The 11,898-nt window shown below is 35.7% G+C and overlaps 1 protein-coding gene across 2 annotated transcripts in view; it reads right to left on the reverse strand.

The window, feature by feature from the left end:
• Positions 1-473: 473 nt before the first annotated feature.
• The window catches only part of Msr1 (macrophage scavenger receptor 1), a 62,887-nt gene continuing 51,462 nt past the window's right edge, over positions 474-11,898 (reverse strand). The window contains exons 9-10 of one of the 2 annotated variants that reach the window (XM_029480987.1): positions 11,575-11,763; positions 474-1,659 (exon numbers count right to left, since the gene is read on the reverse strand). In XM_029480987.1, the coding sequence (XP_029336847.1) occupies positions 1,604-1,659; positions 11,575-11,763 (245 nt within the window). In that variant the 3' untranslated portion in view covers positions 474-1,603. Of the gene's footprint in view, positions 4,088-11,574; positions 11,764-11,898 lie in introns of both variants that reach the window. The other variant, XM_021170308.2, reaches the window with a different exon arrangement.

Below are 11,898 nucleotides of genomic sequence, written 5' to 3' on the forward strand. Positions count from 1 at the left end.
TGAAGAAGACACCCAACTGTTGACACATGCATGCACACCCACAAAAACATACATTCTTCACACTCCACATTGGGTGAATTCTTAGGGCTTGTTGGCCAGATAGTTTACCTGAATCAGTAATGTCCAGGTTCATCCAGTCTCGAAAAGTAAGGTGCATAATGATTGAAAAGTCACTATCACCCTTTGGCTTCCTAACATGTACACACATGCACATACACAAAGATGCTCATAAAACATATATGTCCATGTATACACACATGTGTATACATGTTCATGAACACAAATACACACATGCACACTTGTACATATACATACTTGCACATACGCATAAATGCACACATGCACATGCATGTAGATACACACATATGCATACACATTCATTCACAATTACACAAATGCATACATGTGCATACACATACATACAAATACACACAAAATAGAATTTGAGTAGTAAGGTAGAAATAATCACTTAATATCACTAATGGCACACAGGGACTTCTTCAGTTGATTTATTGCCTCATACCCATATCTATCACAAGCTACTTCAAGGTATAACAAACTGACTTACTCAAAATGTTTAACATGTAATGGTGATGATTAGGAAATATGTTATTTCTTGAAATTTCCTTCATATTCTCTCATTCACTTTCCCTCCTTCTTTTCACTCCTTCATTCTTCTTTTTTTCTTAACCTTCCCAAACTACCACTTCTACCTAATCACTCTGGCAGCCAACTGGGATTTATGGCATGCCAGGTGTCAGAGGAATACTTGAAATTCCTAGTCACTATTTATCCAGATTAATAGGGGTATTCTCTCTTCATTCTAGCATTATATTTTCACAGTGGGAATGGTTATTTTGCTATTTAAGGAAACAAATGCAACAACATCATTAATATTAACCATCTGTTTTAAAAAATGAAGCATCAAAGACTTTTTTGTGATTAACAGAAGAAATATTTTCCAGGAAGTTTGATTGAAGTTGTATGGCACTGGAGAGATTCCTCATAGATGGTTACCACTATATTTCAGTCTCTTTATTACCTAAAAGTATCCCACTATGTATTTCTCATATATTTTTGTTTGATTCAGGGAACATCATTGAACTTTAAGAGTCACATTCGCTTCTACAGTTTTGAAACTGAATACAATAATGCCCCTTGTATTTTTGGTATCTGACATTTTTGTAGAAAAAAAGAAATCACATAGCAATACAATAGTTTTATGCTTTATAATACTCATTTAAAATCTGAGAATATATGATTCAATCTCAGCATAGTATTGCCCTCATAAAGCAAAGTTTAGTAGTGAAGTCTTAAATGTCATCCTACTTTAAAAGGTAAGCTGAAGAGAACCCAGCCCAGCACATACACACAGTTCTGCAAGTCTCTATTCTATCTATTATATCTAAGTTTCAAAATCCAGAAAACTCTTCCTGTGTTCCTAGTATGAGAGGATTTCTATCTTCTCTACTCTCTTCTCATTTGTAGAAATTTCATATTTAAAAGTATCTACTTAATGCATCATTATTTTAAAATTTCCACTTAAAAGCTCAGAAAGTGTCTTCCTTACTTTTCTCATTGTTGTACAAGACAATTGATAAGATCAACTTAAGGAATGGTGGATTTCTTCTGGCACGTGATTTGGGGTATAGTCCATCACTGCAAGGAGGCAAGATGACAGGAGCATGAGCCCATGGGTAACATCAGGAAACAAAGAAATGAACATCTGTTCTCTACCTTCTTTTCCATTTTCATTTGGTGCTGAAACTCCAAACAGTAAGATGTAGTCACCAAATTAAGGTCTTCCCTTCTCAGTTAAATCTCTTTGGAAATGTTCTCAAGAGATGGCTAGCAGTGTATATGCTAGATTTTCTAAATCCCAATAACTTTACAAGTAATGTTAACCATCACATATCCAGTCTTATCAAATTAACATCCAAACACATCATTTAAATTATAACGTCCCACCCCTGGTCCCTAAAGTCTCACATTAATCTCATAATGTAAAATACATTTAGTGTGTCTGCAGAGATTCACTAAAGTCATAAGAATTTCAAAATTGTTCAAAATAGAAGTTCAGAATCCCTTCTGAGAATCAGACAATCTCTTAACTGTGAATGTCTATTTTTAAAACCTACATGTTACATACTTACAGTACCTAGTCCTACAGAATAAACATCCCCAGTCCAAAAAGGACAAACTGAATCATAGTGAGGAAAGAACAATTAGAGAAATACCGAAATCATATAATCTGGTGTTGGGCACATGGGTTCCTGAAGGAATCCTTTGAGCTTCTACCATACTAAGACACCTGGAAAATCTATTTCTGCTATCTCAGAACACTTCAACTTCTTCTTGAACAAGTTCCACTCTCTACATGAAACTTGTCTCACGGGATATTTCTGGTTCCTGCAGCCCTACTTCAACTTAGGTTCCCCTTTATAGCTTCATACAGTGTCCTCTAGGGAATTCTTTATGGGGAAACCGACTCCGAAACACATTTTCTGACCTCAGTATCCTTCTGGCATCTATTGTAAATCTTTGTGAACCAATCCCTCTTTTATTTTATACCATGTGGATTAGGTTTGTAAGTTCTGCTACTATCTTGAAATATAGTCTGGCCTTTTTCTAGCACAGCTATAAAGGTGTCTCTGTATATTGGTGGCTGATTCTAGGACAAATACTTCTCTGGGAATTGCTTTCTAGCAGAGAACCCTTGAACAGAATTTTCAGTTTAACTTTTATCCTTTCAAATAAATTTGCATTTTGTATACATGGGAGTCTTTCAATGGTTTGGCCACCAAGACCCATTATAATTTTCTTCTGCAAAGGGTGAGGTTTCTCATTAATTTTTCTAACCTCTTTAACAATCACAACTTTGTTCTTTTTGTCAGCAACTTTAAACCAGCTTTGCTTATTTCTTCCTAAAACAGCAGAGTTGATATATCTTCCTCCTCTCTTGCTGCTCTTTGCCACTGCATTTATGAGTAAGAACAGAGACTTGCAACAATGCCACAGCCCGATTCTATTATATCTTGAAGTTTTAACATTAAAGAAATTTGTCTCATGGTCTTACTCCAAGTCTCAGAATACAAATAGAGTCATTGCCAGAATGTGACATGAATACCTTTTTTTTTTTAATTCTTGATACAATTCTTATTTCATCCTGAAGCCTCTGGAAACTTACCTTTAGTGTTTTCATTTTATTTATTTATCCATTTATCTATTTATTTGCCAATCTAAACATCCAAATTTCTATCAGAATATCCTATTAAGTTCTGCTGATACCATTTTAGATCAACTATAGTCGATGGCTCTGATTTTTTCTCTACTCTTCTAGCAAATTAATTCAACAATTTAACAAATTGTCCTCAATTTTATGATAGTTACAACCTCACTTCTGGTAAAACAAAACAAAATAAAACAAAACATTTTTTTTCTGTTAGCTTTTCCCTCATTGCCCTAAATGAAACTTGAGAAGACAGAACTAATTTTGATTTGTGGATCTGAGTGGTCCATCTTGGGGACAGAAGCATGGTATAGATAATGACATTGTGTTCACAGTCAGGAAGCAGAGAGGGATGAATGATGGTGTCCCACTCTCTTTCTCCTTTTATTTCTGTCTGCATCCTGTGCCCATAGAATGATGCTACCTCTGATAAACCTCACTGGAAATGCCCTCATATAAATAAACATATTTTTGTCTTCCTGGGCATTTGAAAATTATGTCAATTTGACAATCAACATTAACTTTGCAAGAAATTTGAATCCCTTATCAATTGAGATAAAGTTGGATGTGTTTAAGACTTATTCCCACTCGTTTCTAATATTCCCTTTCTTTTGTCCAATATTGTGAATCCATTTACTATTCATTAAAATGATTTTAGTGGAGCAGGGCAACGAAAATGGTTTCATAATAGCAATTTCATAAATGACATGGAAAATATGATACATTATGAAGTACAAGTGACCCCAGCATCTTCTGAATGTGAACAGCTTAATACTCCCCACTTGCTGATTTTACAGTTTTCAATAGATGATTCTCTTCCAAAACACATCACTTCATTCAGCCATATTGGACCAGTACCTGCAACAATCAGATACATCTACATTAGTAAGTATTGTCAAGTGCCTATGATTGAATGAGACAAAGCAATTAGGCCACTAATTAGTTAAATACAAAATATTGGATACTCCCGAGATAAAAGTACTGAGAATATAAAATTGGCCTTCCTGCCTCAGAAAATGTCACACCCTGCCAGCTTATAAACTACTATACTTCAAAATAATATAAAATTAAAATAGCCTCTGCACAGTTCTGTGAGAGCCCACATTACAGAATAATTGATTGTTTCCCTAAGGATGCAGTGGATTACCTTGGCAATCTAAAAGTAAGGAAGCCTTGATAACAGTGGATTTATATAACGGTATGATGATTGAAGTATTTCTAGATGTTCAAATTTTGATACACACTTGGAGCTAAAAGTACTGGCAGGACAAAAAGCTATATAGCAGCAACTTCACTTCTTCCTTAGATTTTAGCTACTACTGTATTTCACTGATCATTGCCTAGTTTACTGAATATACTATCTTTCTAAATGAAACTACCATTATTGATTTAGCAAAGCACTTGTAAAACTATCCTATAAGGAAACCCTGGATTGAAAATTGTGTTGCTTTTAAGCACAAATCTGTAGGAAAATGGTGAGTCTAAAACATGTTTACGTCCTCTGAGGTCATTCACAGTTTCATTATAATGAAAAAGAATTACTTACTGAAAGACTACCTATCAAATATTTAATTTAATAAATTATTAGACTAAAGTATTAACTAAAGACTATATTTCATCAATAAGAAAACAGTTGTTTTTTAGAAGGAAGTTGGATTATAAAAAATATATATTTAAAAATAAGAGCTCAGAAGTATGTTTCTGATGTTCTCGGACAAATTTTCTTTGATGTCTCACTATGAATATTCTCCTCTCTTTTATCAAGATATTGAAAACAGAAACTTTAGGAAACTTATAAACTTGTGCTTATATCAGGTTTGGTTGGCTGTATCAGATTGCAAATCTCCAAATGAGTTTTCAAGAACAATCTATAGATGGTGAATCACTAACATCATTGCATGGGAACATGCATGTCCATAAACAAGCAGCTACTCGTAATGTTATAATGAATAGTGTGGATAACATGAGCCCTAAAACATGGATAAAACTTCTCCATTATAGACAAAAACATTTATTCCATGTGACAACAGTAGCATGGAAACCCTTGATACTTTAGAATCATCTCTGAGCATCTCAAATATAATCAATGTTAGTGGCTGAAGGAGATGGCCTTGACAGGTTACATTGAAAGTTGGGCTGCAATTTGAAAAATCTTTAGTTATACATTATGAGCTACCAAAATACACACATCATCAGATCTATATTTTAGGGTTATGTGTCACAGTGGATGTTTAATGGAAAAAAATCTACAAGGGAGAGAGATTTCATCAGATTTATTATGGAAATTCTCCTTGAGGACTCATTTTTTTCTTTGTTCCTAGAACAGAACAAGATTCCCCCCAGTATATCACATAAATTGCTGTGTTAATTTAAGATTTAAGTGATGAGATAATTACAAATATAATACATTTTATGTAACAGTAATTAGAAGATTTCCTTTATGCTCTGATTTATTTGTTTTCTTATTTAGGTTAATTGCGTGGTCAGAGGGATCGAATCCAGGGCCTTGGGCATGCTGAAGACAAGTGACCTGCTCCTGAGGTACACACACAGTTTACGATGCTTCTATCAAAAAGGAGCAAACAATTTTGAGGACTCTCAGATATACATGTAGCACTAATTAGCTGGATAATTCAAACATTTAGGGAGTGTCTACATAGCATTGCATTTTTGTGACTTGAATATTAGGACATGAAGAAATAGCCTATGGAAATACCATATCAAGACAGAAAAGTTGACAAATACTTGTTAGTTCTCAAATTGATTATCAGCGGTGGCACCATCCTTTCTGTATTTGTAGGTATTTGTTTGTGTGAGTGTGTATTCTCTTTATAGTTCATAAATCTTACAGAAAGTTCTAGAAAACCCCCAAGGGATACTCAAAGAATGCAGGCAAATAATAATAATGTATGGTCATTCCCATGTTATCATAGAAAGAGTACAAAGCAGAGGAAAATATATCAATCATATTCATTAGATGTAAATTATTTACATTTGAAACTCTGGAGAAACCATGATTTTGTTATCCTTCTGGAGATAGGAGAATGGAGAAGTTCATGGTCCCTGTTCCAAGGCTACCTTGATAGGCATGTTCTGAATTATTCTATAGCTATATTCATTTGGTCCAGAGCTTAGCAGTATAGTTTTTGTCATTGAGTGAAAGAAAATTGAGAGTGAGAAGAATCTCATTGGTTGTAGCTATTCCACGAGAAAAGAAATTACATATTCAATGTAAATTACATATTACAATTCATGTGTGCTGATGTGTGAGCACACATGATTTTAGAAACTGTGACCAAGCAATTCATGGGTGTTAGTGCACTGAGGCTCAAGGGTCATAATGAAAATGCAGGCTGACTCTTCAAAGACAGTTCATGTGACACAGGACACATTCATGGTTCGTTCAATTTGGTGACTCACTGAATCTCTCACTAATATTCAAATAGTTAAATTTCATTTTTGTTCAATTCTTCTACTGACAGAACAGAAAATGATGCAGAAGTAAGAACTGCACCCAAAAGTCACACAGAATCCTTATGCTAAGTCTGCCTCGAGCCAATCAATATCACTGCATTCCTCTGCATTCTTAGATTCACCCATACCACGAACCTGTTTTGAGTGCAAAGAAACCAAATCCATACTCTAAGAATGGCTTCTACCTGGGGGTTCCTGTTCTAGATAGGCAAAACACTTGATGTCACCAATGTAATAGCAGAAAACTCTGTTATTTATAAATCTGTTGTTTATATGTGCACCCACAATTTCTGATTATTATTCTAGACCTTATACTTAGGACATATATAGATGATAAAATATAAGATACCTTCACCGACTATTGCCTTACTAGTTGAAAAGGATTCAGTAACCATGGGAACGTTTTGAGTGCTTGAAGATGCTTTCCTACCTATTCTTCCATATAATTCTGTTTACTCTGTAAGCCACTAGTTCACAACCTGAGGTTCTCAGCTCCCTCGGGGGCTGTCAATGACCCCTTCACAGGGATTGTCGAAGACCGTCTGAAGACACAGGCATTTATATTATGATTCACATCAGTAGCAAAATTACAGTTATGAAGTAGCAATAAAAATAATTTTATGGTTGGGATCCACCACACCGTGAGGAACTGTATTATAGGATCTCAGTATTAAAAAGGTTAAGAAATGCCACTCTAACCTTTACAATAACGGCAATACCTCCATTTCAGAGCTAAAACCAAACTGAGATCCACAGAACAAATTGCTACCTCACAATAGCAGCAAAAAGCCAAGTGAGAACATAAAGACATCAAAACCCTGTAATATTTGCTCACTACACAGAAGCTAAATAGAGGTAGGAAAATCATTTATACATATGTTTTACTTTTACAAGAATATATTCAGAACTATTGAGCCTAAGGGGAAATTTTATCTAACACGTATCTTACAGCTTATTCCAAATTGGTTTTTTTTGCCTTTAAGAATTAAAGTAAAGGTAGCATAGAATTCATAAAATTTGATCTTCATGAAAACCGAAAAGACTAAAAAAATAAAAGTATATATGGTTTTGTTTCTTTAGATACTAAAGATATTCCAAGAATTCTGCTATTGTTGTGGTCACTACAGAGTTTGTCACTGATGTACTTTTTTAATCATTGCAATGTATATAAATTTTGTGGAATTTAGTAGATATGTGTTCTGACCAAATTATTACTCAACTGACCTAGCTACAGTTATCAACCACTTGCCTATCTCGATATTTGTTGCCTACCTACCTATTTTCCTACAGATTATCTTTTTGCCACTCCTATTTATCCATCCATATATACAACTGTTTCCCTTGAAACTGATAGCTTTTAGAGAAAACAGAGGATGGTTACTGGGGAACTGTTTTACCAAAAGGGCTATAGCTCCAGCTCCTACATTTACAAACCCTTCATGTAGAGGGACAATAGCTTAACAATTGCCTTGCATTTCATTTATCTTTGGGATTATTTTTATAACCATTCATTAAAAGACAGGTCAAAGATGCAGAGTTTAATCTTGGTTCCCATCTCTCTCTTTTTGCATTTTTCTTTTGAAAGTTGCTCTGGAAAATTAAATATGGAAAGTGATAGCATTTAATATCAAAGCAAAGAACAGACAGCTAAGGATGAGCAAGAGGCAGTACTATGAGGAGAATTTTCTTGTTTCAGTTCTACAGTTTGGAGCTCAGCACCCCTAATTTAGGGGAAGTTAAATAGCTGCTTTGGTTTCAGTGTTTCCTTTCTTTAAAAATTTTTTATTAGATATTTTCTTCATTTACATTTCAAAAGCTATCCCCAAAGTCCCCTATGCCCTCCCCCCACTATGCTCCCCAACCCACCCACTCCTGCTTTCTTAAGCAGATTCCAGGCGATAACACCATAGCTTGATAAAGTCCATCCTTGTTTGCTACAGACTGGACTCTGAAACCAGGGTGTGAAGCCTGAATAAGGAGCAGGTTTCCCACCTACAATGACAAACCAGATGACTCTCTGTGCTGCCCGAAACTCACTGGTTTTGTCTTCTCAGGAAAGAAAGACCATTCCACTTTTTGCAAACAGCACGCGCAAATAAAAGAACCTATTTAAAGGAGCATGCTTTAAGCTTTATTCCAATAAATCATTTTGCTTGCAGCTGCAAAACTAATTGTTCTTAAAGCTAACAAGGATTATCTCTGGTAAACCAGGTTTGCTATTTTGAAACCAGGAAAAAAAGAAAAGAGAGGAAGAAAAAGTATGGGGATTGGGGGAAGCCATGGCCAGAACACTACATTCTGTCTGAAATGGGGATTATACAAAGTGGATGAATTCCAACTTTTTTCTTTTTTTTTTAAATTTTGGTAGTTGTTGACAATATAAAATTAACATGATACTTCTTCTTTTCCAAAGCAAATAACAAATAATTAAAACTCGTATATGTGCTGTCTTTTACTCTCTACCATTCATTTCCTATCTTTAGGTTTCCTTTTCTGTCTCTATTCAGCTTTCAGAGTGGTCCTTTCCCTCATCCCTTGGATGGAACTATAAATTAAATGTGGAAAGGTGTTCTAACTGCAATAGAATAGAGTCCAAATATCTCACAAAAATAGTTGTTCACTGTGTCTAATCCAAAAGCAGCTAGCAGGGCAAGCCTACCTCATTTAATATTCCTTGATATGTAGACCACGACACTTACATTTTAAAATTTGTTTTCTTCAGAACTAAGCATCTTGGTTCTGTGTGTCTCTCTATCCCAGCTCATCTTGCTTCATTATTTAAATTTGTCCTAATCATTCTTCAGTGGGTTTGTAGTGTGGCCTAGAGAACTGAAGAAAGACTTGGACTGACAGTAAGCAATGTGATCTGAGATTTGTTTTCACACACTCTTACAACAAAAGGTCACATTTCCTTTTTGTGACTCAAGGGGGACCACTGATGTCACTCTGATGTCATTCTGCCTCTACTTTCAAGCAAAAGCACTTCTAATTATCGACTGTGTGCTGCTTGTGAGCACATCCCTCTGGATTGGCAATGTCGGTTTCTATATGGTGTAGAGAAAACTGCCACTCCCTGGACTCAGAGGTCTGTTGTTTTAACTCTTCTCTGACAAAAAAATAACCTATTGATGAAATGAAAGATTTCACTTTGAAAAGTAAGTGTAAGGGCAAGAGGATGGCTAACATCTGCACATATGGTTGCTGTTATTTCTGTTTCTTTTATTTGTTTGACAGGTCTTGTTAGATAGCTTCGGCTGGCCTTGACTTCATTATCCTCCTGCCTCAGCATCTCTACTGCTCTGAGTATAGGGTTGAGATTCCATACTAGGTAAATGCACAAATATTGAGGGACAATAAAAGATGAAGATGTGGTAGGGATGAGAAGTTTGTATCCATGCCAATCCATTGTATATATAATGTTAAATATAGGGTTTTTTCAATTTCCTTTTTTTTCTTCAATTCATATGTACACAGCATTAAGTTAAATGAAAATAGATCAGGGCCTGAGTTTGTGTGCACAAACTCTGTACATCAAGACACTTATGTTAATTGTGTATCATTTCGTCACCACATTAGAACATGCATTTGAAGACTTAGAATCTGTCCTTTCTGCTCAGATCCATCTTTTCTTTTCTTTTGTGGAGTTCATCTCAGGAACGGATGTAATTGTGGCTGTCAGTATTATTAATGTGTGTGTTTAGCATAAAGTCAGGTTCATAGTTATCAATAAATTGTGGTGTCATATCTATCAGCAATACCCCTCATAGGGATATAAAACATCTGATTTTATTCTAGTATTCAGAGATGATAATTTGACATATGTCCCATACTAAAATTTTAAATGAGATAAAAAGTATAATTTCAATACAGCTTCTTCTCCATTTTTTTTCTGATTGGCTATGTGCATTTAGAATAATAAAGTTATAAAATCATGAAGGCTAGAACTCATATTTTGTCAATTTCAGCTGCAGAGAGACTGATTATCAGATTTGAAGACTGGAATATACAGAAAACATAGAAGAAAATACAAGTATGCGTGTGCTCTCCTGGTTTCTCCTCATTCAGAATCAAGGCCTATGTAGATCTTTAACTACACACAACACCTGATATAAGTGCTGATGTAGAAGAAACAACTAACAATGAACATTTCACAGCATACATTTAAAACTATTTACCAATGAAATTCTTTCCCTAATCCTTTCATGCAGTCAGACAACTGGTTGCTACTATCCAGGTGAGATATATTAAAGTATATGTAGCCAAAGAATCATCCCATGTTTTCCAATCGGAATGACAGAAATAACAAGCCTCACTCCTATAGGACTCACACAAGTCTGGGGCCCTTCTCTTAGCCCACCAAGGACAGATTGGAGCACAACACAAATGTTGAGCAGATGTCTCCAGAAACAGCTCTGCAACTTTATCTGCTGAGGGTAAAGTCATTGGTGCTTTATCAGTGACTCTCTCATCCTTATTCCTGGTCAATGACACCACTTGATTTGTCAACAAACCAAAAGCACTTAAGTGAAACTTAAATGTTTGTTATTAGGAAGCATGCATGCCATATAGTATTTTCTTTTTATATCTACTTTCTAGGATAGAATGAGTCAAAACTTTTAGGCTGAATTCCTCCTGCTCCCTGCCCCCTCCCCCCCCCCACCTCCCACTACATGCTTCTGTATCTACTTGATTTCCAAGTGGTTAAAAATTGCCTGCTTTCAAGAATTGGGATGCTAGAGCAAAGGAGTTAGAGGAAAGAGTGGGGAGAGACAGTGATGCCCATGCAGTGCTCATGAAGGAAGTTCTCAAAACAAAGTGTTTAAAAAACTGCCTACTTCGATTTTTAAAGAAACAACTAGAGTTCAGATTACCTTGTCCAAAGTGAGCTCTCTTGTGCACAGCTAGAACACCTTGGTATCCTAGACTCCGGCAGACAACTTGTCCAGCCCGTATATCCCAGCGATCATCACAGATTGTGCCCCACTGGCCTTGGTGGAAGATCTCCACTCGGCCCTCATGGGCTCCACTACCACCAACCAGTCGAACTGTCTTAAGGGGGGCTATAAAATAGGAAATAAAGACTGATTATATTCACATTGTTTTGTTAATTTTCTTTTTCAGGGGTCGTGGTTGGATGGACCCGAGTATTTTTTGTTTCTTTTCCTCTCCTCTCCTCTCCCCTCCCCTCCCCTCCC

The sequence above is a fragment of the Mus caroli genome, chromosome 8, assembly GCF_900094665.2.
Source record: "Mus caroli chromosome 8, CAROLI_EIJ_v1.1, whole genome shotgun sequence".
NCBI classification, from domain to species: Eukaryota; Metazoa; Chordata; class Mammalia; order Rodentia; family Muridae; genus Mus; species Mus caroli.